The following is a 14,168-nucleotide window of genomic DNA, read 5'->3' on the forward strand; positions in this document are numbered from 1 at the left end:
ATATATGAGTTCTGCAGATTTCTTTTTCTAGGGAGACGCTGACATTTTCAGATAAAGGAAGGTCTCAGTGTACCTTCTCTGTGATTATTCCTCGTGTTTGTTGACTATCAACCTAGAGCAGCAAATTTTTTCTGCAAAGAACCAGATGGTAAATATTTTCAGCTTTCTGGGCCATTTGGTGTCTGCTACAACTACTCAATTCCGCTGATGCTGCATAAAAGCAGCCAAAGACAATACATAAATGAATGAATGTGGCCATGTTCCAATAAAACTTTATGGACACTGAAGTTTATATTTTATATAATTTTCGTGTGTCACGAAATCGTCTTTAATTTTTTTCAGCCATTTAAAAAATGTAGGCCAGGGGCTCACGCCTGTAATCCCAGCACTTTGGGAGGCCTAGGCGGGCAGATCACAAGGTCAAGAGATCAAGACCATCCTGGCCAACATGGTGAAACCCCGTTAAAAATTAGCTGGGCAGGTGTAGTCCCAGCTACTCGGGAGGCTGAGGCAGAAGAATGGCGTGAACCCGGGAGGCGGAGCTTGCAGTGAGCCGAGATCGTGCCACTGCACTCCAGCCTGGCGACAGAGTGAGACTTCGTCTCAAAAAAAAAAAAAAAAAGGAAAAGAAAAAAGAAAAAAGGTCGGGTGCAGTGGCTCACACCTGTAATCCCAGCACTTTGGAAGGCTGAGGCAGATGAATAACCTGAGGTCGGGAGTTAGAGACCACCCTGACCAACATGGAGAAACCCTGCTTATACTAAAAATACAAAAAATTAGCCAGGCGTAGTGGCGCATGCCTGTAATCCCAGCTACTCGGGAGGCTGAGGCAGGAGAATCGCTTGAACCCAGGAGGTGGAGGTTGCGGTGAGCCGAGATTGCGCCATTGCACTCCAGCCTGGGCAACAAGAGCGAAACTCTGTCTCAAAGAAAGAAAAAGAAAAAAGGAAAAAAAAAAAAAAAAAGCAAAACCCACTCATGGCTCCTGGGCCCCACAAAAGCAGGTGACTAACTGGCTTTGGCCTGTGGCTATAGTTGGCAGACCCCAATCTAGAGCAGTGGTTCTCAAACTTGAGAGTGTATCCAAATGCCCTGAAGGGTTTACAAAACAAAGCGGGCCAGGCCCCAGGTCCAGAGGTTCTGATTCAATAGATCTGGGATGGGGCTCAATAATGTGCATTTCTAACAAGTTCCCAGGGGATGCTGCTGTTGCTGATGCTGCTGTTAGGATGGGGACCATACATTGAGAAACATCCATCTAGAGCAAGTACATCCTATCCTTTGGCTTCCTCGGGTCACATTGGAAGAAGAACTGTCCTGGGCCACAAAAAAAAATATACTAACACTAACCATAGCTGATGAGCTAAAAAAAAAAAAAAAAATCGCAAAAAAATCTCATAATGTTTTAAAAAAGTTTACAAATTTGTGTTGGGCTGCAGGTTGGACAAGCTTAGTCTAGGGGCTGACACATATGTTCCTGTCCTGTCTAGGCTTTAAAAGACAAACAGAATGGACACTGGTAGTAGCATCCCATGTATACTTGCAGAGATTAGAGAAGGAATTTCCCCCTTGCTTTCATAATGTTAGGCCACAGACGGGTAAAACAAGCCCAGTGTGGATCTGTGGTCTCTCATCTGAAATCCTGGGGACCATGTGTATTTTGGAACTTTGAATTATCTGGTCTTAAGCATACGGGGCATATACCACATAGTGACAGCTAGCAAGGTAAAGGGCAGCAACTCATAGTCAAACATATTAATATGACCAATCACGCTAAGTGATATTTTAAAAAGATTATAAAGTAGCCTCTCTCCAGTTCAGGTCAGGTTTTACTGGCAAATGAGTTATGAAAACTTGATAGTCTTAAATTTTGGTCATTCTAAAATTTCAATTTCAATTTCTGAATTACAGATAAGAGACTTTAGATCTATACTCGTAGAAAAGGAAATGTATTTTTCTTTACTGTTCTTACCTGCTTTTAGAACTCTTCATCACCACATGAAATAAAATGGTTGAGATTTGGAAATAATGACAAATCATGAAAATAAAAACATGAGCGGGGCAGAAGCTTATCTCAATCTGGGCAAGCTTTTCATTTTCAGAAGCTTACAAAAATAATGAACCATCAGAAGTAGAAAGTGGTAACTCTCAGAGCTTAGAAAAGGAAACTGGGTAAGAAAAGTTCCACGTGATTTAGTTCAATGAATTTAGTTGTCCTCCACCCCTACCCCTGGTTCATTTACTAAAAATAAATTTTTTGTTTTTGTTTTTCTTTTTTTTAAATTCTGTTTACTCCTCCAGAAGACCCTAAATACAGACATTATAACAAATTTGTTTTAAGATCATACTTGTGTTTATTCTCTTTCTGCTTGCTTTTCACACACTGATAATACTAAGTGTGTAGATTTGGGAAAGTTCAGCAGCTTTTGTCTCAATTTGCCAAAACAAAAAAAAAAAAGAAAAAAGCATTTAAAAGTAAATTGAATTTTTTTTGTTTGTTTGTTTTTTTTTAGACAGGGTGTCACTCTGTCCCCAAGCTGGAGTGCAGTAGCACGATCTCGGCTCACTGCAACCTCTGCTTCCTGGGCTCAAGAGATTCCCCAGCCTCAGCCTCCCATGTAGCTGGGACTACAGGCATGAGCCACTAACGCCCAGTTAATTTTTCTATCATTAATAAACCAACTTTTAAAACTTTTTGCATACCTACAAAGTGACTTTAATTTTGTAAACCGTACTAAGTATTGTCTGTTTACATTCCCCCTCCCTCCATTTTCTTTTCCCTATGAAATTCCTCACAAACCTTTCTCCCCACAGCTTCAAAATTTTAGGAAATACCGAAACATGCCTTTTCACTTGTCTTACTAACATGGAAAAGCCAACTTACTCCTTTTCATTATAGAACCAGTTTACTTATTTTAGGTTTTCTGCAGTCAGACCATACATACAGTACAATTTCTTCCTCACACTTAGGATTTCATTCTTAAGAAGCCAGTTTGACCTGCGCAACAGCGCCTAATGCATAGTAGGTGTTTGCTCAATAAATATTTGTTGAATTAATGAATGAAGGAAGAAAACAGAAATTCTTCCTAATTCTATTGATATTGACTGAACATTCTTATTACTATTAACTTTTTTTTTTAAATGAAAGGGTATCGGTATGTTGCCCAGACTAGACTCAAATTCCTGGGCTCAAGTGATCCTTCCACCTTAGCCTCCAGAGTAGGTGGGACTACAGGCATGCACCATCATGCCCTGCTAACTGAACATTTTAAATAATTCTTTGCAAAGAAATTTTAGCCAGGGCATGTGCAATGGCTCACACCTGTAATCCCAGCACCTTGGGAGGCCGAGGCAGGTGGATCACTTGAGGCCAGGAGTTCGAGACCAGCCTGGCCAACATGGTGAAACCCCATCTCTACTTAAAAATAAATAAATAAAATAAAATAATAAACTTGGAGTTTTTTTTTTTGTTAAGTTTTAGTCAGATTCCATTTATTTCAGGTTGCTTAATCATAAATGAGTAACCTCAAACACCACAGACTAGCTTTAGAATAGTAGCTAACACTAGCAAGTTCATTTCTGAAGGTTTTGCGATCTCCTGTTTTTCCATACTCCCAAAAGGCCTTTTCCAAAAACACATCTTCACAATTGAGGCACCCAGGGATCCTCAATGGTTAAGAGGTCTATATGTTCTTGAGACTTGTTTCCTGAGTGTCAAACTGATTTTTCCAGCATGGAGAAAACACAGGATGGCCAGGTGTGGTGGCTCACGCTTATAATCCCAGCACTTTGGGAGGCCGAGGTGGATGGATCACGAGGTCAGGAGTTCGAGACCAGCATGGCCAAAACAGTGAAACCCCATCTCTACTAAAACTACAAAAATTAGCTGGGTGTGGTGGCAGGTGCCTGTAATCCCAGCTACTCGGGAGGCTGAGGCAGGAGAATAGCTTGAACCCGGGAGGCGGAGGTTGTGGTGAGCTGAGATCACGTCACTGCACTCCAGCCTGGGCAAGAGAGCAAGACTCTGTTTGAAGGAAAAAAAAAAAAAACCAACACAGGACAAGCCTAGTTTGTCTACTGTAGATAAATGATTCTTTACAAGGAATCTAACAACTATTTAAGTTTATCAGCCTTTTTTTTTTTTTCTGAGACAGATTCTCGCTCTGTCATCCAGGTTGGAGTGCAGTGGCGCTATCTCAGTTCACCACAACTTCCACTTCCCGGGTTCAAGCAATTCTCCTGCCTCAGTCTCCTGAGTAGCTGGAATTACAGGCATGTGCTACCACGCTTGGCTAATTTTGGATTTTTAGTAGAGATGGGGTTTCTCCATGTTGGTCAGACTGGTCTCGAACTCCCAGCCTCAGGTGATCTGCCCACCTTGGCCTCCCAAAGTGCTGGGATTACAGGCGTGAGCCACCGCGCCTGGGTATCAGCCTTTTTGTGTTTTTTAGTACCAACCTTGCTGGAATTTTAGAAGAAACAGAGTAGTAATAACTACAGTACAGCGTGAACCATTCTGATGAAAGACACACAAGGAAAAATTGTTTAGATAACAGAAAATAAAATCTCTCTTCTGCAAAGTTAAGTCCTTCACAATGCTGTACTAGGGTTCAGTCATGAGAATTTACCATGTGCCAGAGACGATACAAGATGCTAATGACACAAAAATAAATAGGACATAATCCATGTCCTCAGGTAGTGTTTAGTTTAGGAGAATGGCTGCTACTATTCTGAATATGAGAAAATGAGCTTGATACAAATTACAAGATACTCTAGATTGCTCAGTTTGGTTTTTTAATCCTTACATCAGTGAAACAGAAGGGGAAGAGTCACTACTCATCCAAAACAGTATTTACCAAACTTGCCTGATCATATGAATGTCAAGGGGCTTGTTAAAATACAGATTCCCAGAATTCTCTCCTGGAGAAGGTTAGGAATTGGTCCTCGATGTGATTCACATGACCAGGCAACTTTTGGAAACACGATCTCGAAGAAAGCTAAGACATGCAGTAACTCCCTCAAAAAGTTAGAAAATTTCTAGAAAATCTAACTTATTAACTGGTTACAGAAAAGGCTGAGTTGCCAAAGAATTTCTTCTGCAAAGCCTTGTCTCAGCAGAAAGAACGGGGAAAGACTAATCCTTTAGGCTTCAAAAAGAAGTCACATTTGGCAGTGTCCAGGAAGCCAGGATCCTTGCCCACAAGGAGCTCAGTTTCCTTTTTAAAGAGGTGAGGATTCCGAATAGAGAAAAATGTTCACACATTTGAACCTACAGTCAGGGAGTCGGTGATCAGTTTGATAACACGGGCAGCAGTGTTTGGTGACCAAACAAAATATCATAGAACAGAAAATATCTATTATCTAACCTATCTGCTCCTCTGTGTCTGAACGCAGACATAGAGTGATGATAATGAGTTACCTTCAATCATTTCTGGAAGGAGGCAGAGCATCCAAATAAATAAAGTAAATAAATAGTAGCTATCATGGTTTTAAGGCAGAATGCAACATCTAATGGAAATGAACCTGACAATGGTGACAGATGTCAATGAGATAGTTGCAAGGCAGGATTAAAGTTTAAAGGTTTGGGAGGCCGAGGCAGGTGGATCACGAGGTCAGGAGTTTGAGACCAGCCTGGCCAGCATGGTGAAACCCCCGTCTCTACTAAAAATACAAAAAATTAGCCGGGCGTGGTGGTGCATGCCTCTAGTCCCAGCTACTCAGGAGGCTGAGGCAGGAGAATTGCTTGAACCCGGCAGGCAGAGGCTGCAGTGAGCCAAGATCACTCCACTGCACTCCAGCCTGGGCAACACAGCGAGACTCTGTCTCAAAAAAAAAAAAAGAAGAAGTTTAAAGGTAAGGTGGAGGGAGAAATGGTGTATAAACGAACCTCGCTCTTTCCCACCTGTGCAAAAACACATGGTAGATGCTACTACATGAAAAAGAAATCAGATTAAAGGCAATTAGTAATCAAGCCACAAAACAGAGTTAATTCCTATAATGAGAGTATCAGAACTTCTTTTTGAAATGGTAACACTACCCTCACCCAGTTTTAAAGGCAGGTGATGTCATACTTTGGTGCATGGCCAAAGGACAAAGAATAAGTGTATGCAAAGAGATGGATGGATATGTCAGGAAGTCTGAATATATTCTACAGTAGACTGCCTTCAAACAAAGACATGCAGTGGAAAAAACCATTGGAGTCTGTATTTTTCAGTAGTTCTAACATCACCAACCACTTTCCAATGTCTAATACATCAACTTAACTTTGCAAATGCATATTTAATTGATGAGAACTTTTGGTCAGACTTTAGAATGCTGGCAAAAGTCATGAGACTTAAGCAAAACAATTACTCAAAGTCTGAAAGGCCAGTGTGGATGAAAAAATTCAGGTTATCGCCAGGTGCCGTGGCTCACGCCTGTAATTCCAGCACTTTGGGAGGCCAAGGCGGGCGGATCACAAGGTCAGTAGATCGAGACCATCCTGGCTAACACTGTGAAACCACATCTCTACTAAAAATACAAAAAAAAAAAAAAAAAAAAAAAAAGCAAAATCAGCCAGGCATGGTGTCGGGTGCCTGTAGTTCCAGCTACTTGGGAGGCTGAGGCAGGAGAATGGCGTGAACCCAGAAGGCAGAGCTTGCGGTGAGCCGAGATTGCATCACTGCACTCCAGCCTGAGCGACAGAGCGAGACTCTGTCTCAAAAACTAAATAAAAATAAATAAAAATTCAGGTTATCTCAATTTCTGTGCAACAAGCACAGAGCACCATCATTTCAATACACAAAACCCACAAAGATGACATCCATTGATAAGGCATTAGTTTAAAAGCTAAGCAGAGGTTTTAAGTTCCAAGAGCAATATGTCTCAGGACATAACTCAAATACACCTATCAGGAAACATTTTCATTGTGCATAGCAACTGGAAAAACTGTTCAAATGCACATTAGCAAAGACCCTAACAACCCAAGGAAAACATTTTCCACTTTTTATTTTTAAACCACCCAGGTGTTTCTGTATTGTAAAAGCCTCAAGGATAACTTCTGACATTGCAAATGCCCTGGGGGTGGACACTGAAAGATTACTGATTATTTTTAAAGTAGCTCCTACCGGTGGATCATTCATTGTCCCCATTAAGTAATGCAGTACGAAAATAAGCAGGCTCAAGCCATGCTCAGATAAATTCACGGATATCTGATGTACAATGGGCTAATTACTGGGAAGAGACCCGAATTCATTCTTAACTTTTTGGGGTCAACTTTAGGAAGCAGTATGGAGTTGCAGCAAAGGGATTAAGGACCTGGAGACTAGCAAACTATCCTTAGCTCTACCTATTAACGATGTGACCTTTGGCAAGTAGTTTCACCTCTCTGTGCCTCAGGTTATTATCTATAAAATGAGCGGGTTGAACTTTACCACAAAACCCTTCCAGCTCTAAAATTTGATGAAACAACTTAATGGAGGACAAATACAATGCGTTCTGCAAACTGTTTCTTTGAAGCCTTAAAAACCACCAAGAAGTACACGGCTCAGGCATCTCCAATTAATTCTGGGCCAATTCTCTACGTGTCTGGTGCACAACCGACCGACCCCTTACTTGCCTTTCACCGTTTCTGTTTAACTGGGCATTCAAATCCATGGATCCCATCTATGGTTTGGGAGGCTGAGCAGGTAATACCCTCATTTACACAAGAAACTTAGGCTTAGGGCTTAAACGTCCTGTTTAAAGTCTCATTCGGTAAATGACAAAGTCTACTTGACCTCATTGTTCTAAAAAGGGGGGTGGGGAATGGGGATGGCGGGGAGACGGCGACGGCCAGTTGTTCTGGGATCCCTGAACAGCAAACGCTCCCGGGAAAAGGCCTCAGGCTGACTAATGGGTTCAAATCTCTTGAAGGTCAGGTCGGCATGGCTGAACCAATTCCTCCGCTTGCAAGACTCACGGTTCAGAGTCTGCCAATTTGGAATTCACGCGACTATGTGTTAAGTTTCTCGGGGGCCGCGGGGGTAGAGGGCTGCAAGGCACAGAGAGCCTAAGGCGCCAGGCCCTTGGACTTGGAGGCTGCCTGGAATGGGTCAATCACCTGGGAGCCGGTTCCTCTGCCTCGGGCTTCGGACGCACACGGTCCGCACCAAGGGCACCAGCTTCTGCTTCAAAGCACCCGCCGCCAGGCCTCCACACCGGAACATTTCGGCGACCGCTATTCGGGTCCTCCTCCTTCCCTTTCCTCTCACGCACGACCGACGGGTCAAACACCGCGAGCCCCGGCCAGCTCCCCCGTCTCTTCACACGCACACTACGCAGACTCCTCCTCCCAGCTCCGGGTGGGCATTGGACAGAGAAGCCGGCCTGCTAGAGCCGGGGAAGGGAAACGGCGACCGGAGGCCTACTGCGCAGGCGTAGCACTCGCTGCCACATTGCGATTGGTCCGCACGGCGAGAGGATTTGCGCATGCACTACCTGACTGCACGCTCGCAAAGACCTTGGCTGTAGGTAGTCAGTTTTCGCGAGTTGGTGGCACAGTGTTGGACTGAACGAGTTAAGGAAGCTGTCCAAGGAGGGACTCGTGGGGCCGCTTTGATTGGCGGTTATGCCTGGTGCTGTCGCTGTGTTGGTGACGGGAACTGATAACAGTATCTCACAGCAGCGTAGCCCCAGCACCGCACTTTGTTTTTTGGTTTTAGGCCACTAGTTACTTGATACCGAAGCCTTCCTGATTCTTTTGCCATGATCCAGATCCAGTTTTTCCATGAGTCCGAGGCGCGGAACCTGGCTTCCCAGATCCGGCGTGTACTGCCATCTTTTACCAGTTGCCGGCTCTTTCCCACCCAACCCCTGTTTCGCGGACGAGTAATTCGGCGCTCTCCTTCCCGCCTGTCACCTTTATTTTTTAGTGCAGTTGTGTGTCCTAGATGCTGTACCAGGTGCTACAGATACACACGGTCTCCTGCTGTGGTTTCCGTGCTTGGGAGCAGGATGTTAGCAAAAAGCGTTTGTGCTTCTCAGACTTTATGGGAAGAGAAGTCTTATAAGCAGAACTTTCAGTTATGGGAGTAGGGTGAGGGGCTGAGTGTAAATAGGTGTTTTGACTCTGCCAGATATAAGCTAAATTGGAAATAATGTTTTGGCTGCATGCGGAGCATAAAATGTGCCTGTTTCAAATATTCAACTGACATATTCATTTAACAAGTATTTATTGAGCACTTGCCTCTTGGATTGTACTATAAAAGGGGCTCTAGTGGGTATGAAAAGTACGGATGGTCCCCAACTTACCCCTCACAATGGTTTGACTTAACAATTTTTCGACTTTATGATGGGTTTAATGAGACCTAACCCCATGTAAGTCGAGGAGCATCTGGATTTAACCATGGTTCAACTTACGTTTTTTCGACTTTATGATGGGTTTGTCAGGGTATTAAATGCAGTTTTGACTTAAGATATTTTCAATTTACAATGGGTTTATTTGGACGTAGCATCTGTATAGGAAGTGGCCACTGTCTGGTTGGGGAGATGACATATACAGGTCATTGAAATAAGTAATATCCGGTGTCGTGCCGGACAGAGCAAGAGAGAAGACTATGGGATGGAATCGCTATGGAAGAACTTCATACAAAAAGTTATTTGAGCTGTGTCTTGAAAGATGAGTAGCAAAATTCAAATAGTGGAGGAAAAGGAATGATATTTCAGATGGTGAATACTTTGGGACCAAAGATAACATTTTTCATTGTTAAACATGTTGACCTTGGATCCAGACCAACCCAGATTGAATCATGGCTCTGCCACCTGGGCAAGTCACTTAATTGTGCCTCATTTTCCTCATCTACCAATCTCACGAGGGTGTTCGGAAGACTAAATGAGCTAATATTTGTAAAGTGTCATAGAGGAAGCACCATGCTGTTTGTTAAATGAAAAGGCTTGGAAGTGTTTTTAAAAAAACAAACCCCAGCACATTTTCGGGGGACATCATACTAAGACGTATTGATGTGGTGAGGCTCCGTGGCTCATGCCTGTAATCCCAGCACTTTGGGAGGCCTAGGCGGGTGGATCACTTTAGGTCAGGAGTTTAAGAACAGCCTGGCCAACGTGGTGAAATCCCGTTTCTACAAAAAAATCCAAAAATTAGCCTGGCACCATGGCGTGCGCCTGTAATCCCAGCTACTAGGAAGACTGAGGCAGGAGAATCGCTTGAACCTGAAAGGTGGAGGCTGCAGTGAGCCGAGACTGTGCCACTGCACTCCAGCCTGGGTGATGGAGCAAGACTGTCTCCAAAAAGAAAAAAAAAAAAAGAAAAAAAGAAAAAGAAGCAGTAATAAGCACAGGCAAGTATGATGGAGCCAGATTTGAACTGGGAAAAGAGTTTGGCCCTAACTTTGCAGGTAATGAAGTTACTTATTTTATTTTATTTATTTATTTTGGTGGGATGGGGATAAAGAATGAAATTACAGGGCCGGGTGCAGTGACTCATGCCTGTAATCCCAGTACTTTGAGAGGACGAGTGGGAAGATTGTTTGAGACCAGGAGTTCCAGACCAGCCTGAGCAACATAATGAGACCTCATCTCTACCATTTTTTTTTTTTTTTTTTTAATTTGCCAGACGTGGTAAGTATGTGCCTGTGGTTCTAGCTACTTAGGAAGCTGAGATGGGAGGATCACTTGAGCCCAGGAGACTGAGACTGCAGTGAGCAGTGATTGCTCCCGTTCACTCCAGCCTGGATGACAGAGCGAGGCCCTATTTCAAAAAAGAAAAAGAGATATATTTTTTTTCTTCTTGAGACAGTCTCCCTTTGTCGCCCAGGCTGGAGTGCAGTGGCAGATCTCGGCTCACTTCGACTTCTGCCTCCCAGGTTCAAGCAATTCTCCTGCCTCAGCCTCCCGAGTAGCTGGGATTACAGGCGCATGCCATCACGCCCGGCTAATTTTTGTCTTTTTAGTAGAGGTGGGGTTCCATCATGTTGTCCAGGCTGGTCTTGAACTCCTGACCTCAGGTGATCGCCTGCCTCAGCCTCCCAAAGTGCTGGGATTACAGGCATGAGCCACCTCGCCCGGCCTACAAAGACATTCTTTTTTTTTTTTTTTTTTTGAGACGGAGTCTCACTCTGTCGCCCAGGCTGAACTGCAGTGGCCGGATCTCAGCTCACTGCAAGCTCCGCCTCCCGGGTTTACACCATTCTCCTGCCTCAGCCTCCCGAGTAGCTGGGACTACAGGCGCCCGCCACCTCGCCCGGCTAGTTTTTTGTATTTTTTTTTTTTAGTAGAGACGGGGTTTCACCATGTTAGCCAGGATGGTCTCGATCTCCTGACCTTGTGATCCCCCCCCCGTCTCAGCCTCCCAAAGTGCTGGGATTACAGGCTTGAGCCACCGCGCCCGGCCAAAGACATTATTTTATGAAGTTTAACCAAGTAAGCAGTTTTGTTTTTTGGTTTTCTTTCAGAGACAGTCTCATTATGTTGCCCAGGCTGGTCTTGAACTCCGGGGCTCAAGCAATCCTGCCACCTCAGCCTCTCAAAGTGTTGGGATTACATGTGTGAGCCACTGTGCCAGGCCTAGCAAGTAGTCTTTATTGGGTGAAAATGATCCAGGGTTCCCTTACCCATTAAGCAGAGTAGATCAGTGTTCAGAAGTGCAGGCAATGGGTGACATTTTATCTAGAGCTCCTTTGGATAAATATTGAAAATGTGGTCAGGCTCTGTGGCTCATGCCTGTAATCCCAGCACTTTGGGAGGCCGAGGAGGGTGGATCACTTTAGGCCAGGAGATAAATATTGAAAATATCAATTCCAGAGTAACGAAAAATTATTTGTATTTACTTAATATTTTAACAGCCTTGCAGACATTGATTTTTATTGGTATTTCTAAAAACCAGTGATCATGGATTGATTAAATACAAAGTTAATTATATCTGATTGCGAAAGGGACTGGAAAACACTGTCAAAATCATGATAATCAGGTACCTATGAAAACAACTGCATGTATTTGAAAGTCAGTAATTTAATAATGCACAATTAACACAAAGGGCATTGTACAGTATGTTTAAGTTTTTTTTACAATAGGTACAATACGGTAGTTTTCCTGTCCTTTTAATTAAAAATTATATTTTTATCTTTTTTTTTTTTTGCAAAAGCAATATATACTCATTGAATTAATTCCAAAAAATATAAGTGGAAGTCCCCCAAAGTCTCACCCCACAGAAGTAACAGACGCCTTTTATTAGGGCAAGAAGCCCATTTTGAGATATCATATTTTCAGAAATCAAAGTTTCTTCCTTACAAAAGTAGACTCAGTGACAAGTTTTTGCTAGAAGCATACATTGAAATAATCTTATTATGTACATATGTTTATTTTTTTATATCTCTCAGGAAGTTGGCATTAATTCTAGCTGTGAGTTGGCAAAGGGCAAAGCCCCTTTCTACTTTGTGTACAGGATGTGCCTAATTAATAGTTACCCCTCTCTGCCTTAAAGCTGTGCTGTAGATAAAGATCATCAGGAGCATTAGCTTCCAATACAGAGGGGAACGATCCAGCAAACCAAAACCAAAAATACTGTACAATGATGATTGATACATAATACAATGAAAATTGGTATTCATAAGGATGATTTTGGATTAGCCAACTAAGATTAAATCCTTATCTGGGTAGTTTTAATGCTGAGTAGTATAATCCAGGGTTTTAGGAAAGGGCGACCCGCATATATGATAAAAGGGTTAGCTGTAAATATATCTGCTAGCTCAGCTAATAAACTTATTAACCGGAAGATGCCATTCTGAGTAACTTGGACGTCCTTGAGTAGTTACATTCCAGTTTGCTCTCAGATATATCACTTATGCACTAAACTGTTTTTCTCTTAGCAGAAATGGATTTGGTCATATTTGTCTCTTCCTGCAGCTCAGCCTCCCAAATAAGATGGCAGCTCAACTGTGATGCTTGAGTCCCTGACCTTGATGGCATTAGCAATAACTCACAAGTCAGTGCTAGTGACATGTGTCAGTGTTACCTTAGCTTATGAAATATGTAGGGGGAGAAATGAAGTCTTAAAAATAAATGGGTGCACTTTATCGTATGTAAATTGTACCCTCAATAAAGTCAATTTCAAACAAATTCTGAATCTGCGGATGACTTTAGGGAGAGGGAATACTGATCTTGACCAAGATGTGTGTGATGATTAGTAAGCTTTGGGAAGCAGCCCCCTAATATTGTAAGGAGATTGTGTTCATTTATCATCTTCCAAGCATAATCTAGGCTTCTGGCAAATTAGACCCAACCACTTTGTTCTACATTCAGCTGCAGGGGGAGTGAACCCTCCTAGGGATTCCCAACTCCCTCTGAAACTCCACCCTTCTGGAAGGACTTACGGTTATATGGAGGGCTTGGGAGTGGAAGGCACTGTGGAGCTTATGCCATGTCCCAAGATCCTCCACCTGGGCCAGTAATGGCTAGCCCCATAAACAAAGTCCCCTTTTGCTGGAACTGCCACCACTAGCTTCCCCCCTTCTCCTAGCCTCTGTGTGGCCCTCTCCCGCGGCGAGCCTTCCCCATTGGCCAGCCAAACACAACCGACTGCGGCAGCCAATAGGAGCCGCTCTCCTGAACATTCGGAGGATGGGTGCTCGTGGTGTGATGAGGGGATGTTGGCGCCTGGTACGCGCCCCCCTACATCTGGCAAGTCTGTGATAGAAACAGTAACACCCCCTACACACGCACACGCGCGCCCGCTGGCTCCCTCCTCTCAACTGTGCAGGCCCGGGACAACCCACTGCGTGTCTTGGCAGCGCCCTCTCAGGCTGCCTGGGGCCCGTGAGTGCACCTGCTCACTCAATAAGACAGAGCATCCCTTTATCCCAAGGCTCGGGTCGGGTAGAGGGTGGGGGTAGAGGGGACGGGGTAGCGGGGACAGGGAAGGCGCGGCTCAGCTGCCGGCTGCTCCCGAAGTGAAAGAGGTGCCTTCGCCCCCACCCCATCCCTGCAGAGTTGCGTTGCTCCAGGGAGGCCGAAGTGATCCAGTGATGCCTTAGGGTGCAGCTCTTTGTCCTCCCCAGCTGCGCTCCCTGCCCGCTGATCCCGTGCGCTCCGAGCCAGTGGGGATGGGGAGCCCGAAACCTATAACATAAATGGGGGCAAGGAGAAAGAAGTCTATCCCGGGGTGGCGTGTGCTGCTGTCTCCACCCCCTCCCTTT

At 44.1% G+C, this 14,168-nt stretch overlaps 1 protein-coding gene across 1 annotated transcript in view; it reads right to left on the bottom strand.

The window, feature by feature from the left end:
- Positions 1-8,416, bottom strand: part of AIFM1 (apoptosis inducing factor mitochondria associated 1) — a 36,663-nt gene extending 28,247 nt beyond the window's left edge. Inside the window, exon 1 of the mRNA XM_010354799.1 lies at positions 8,081-8,416. Coding sequence (XP_010353101.1) covers positions 8,081-8,186 — 106 coding nt within the window. The 5' untranslated portion in view covers positions 8,187-8,416. The remainder of the gene's footprint in view (positions 1-8,080) is intronic.
- Positions 8,417-14,168: the final 5,752 nt, after the last annotated feature.

Source organism: Rhinopithecus roxellana, chromosome 7 (assembly GCF_007565055.1).
Source record: "Rhinopithecus roxellana isolate Shanxi Qingling chromosome 7, ASM756505v1, whole genome shotgun sequence".
Lineage (NCBI taxonomy): Eukaryota > Metazoa > Chordata > Mammalia > Primates > Cercopithecidae > Rhinopithecus > Rhinopithecus roxellana.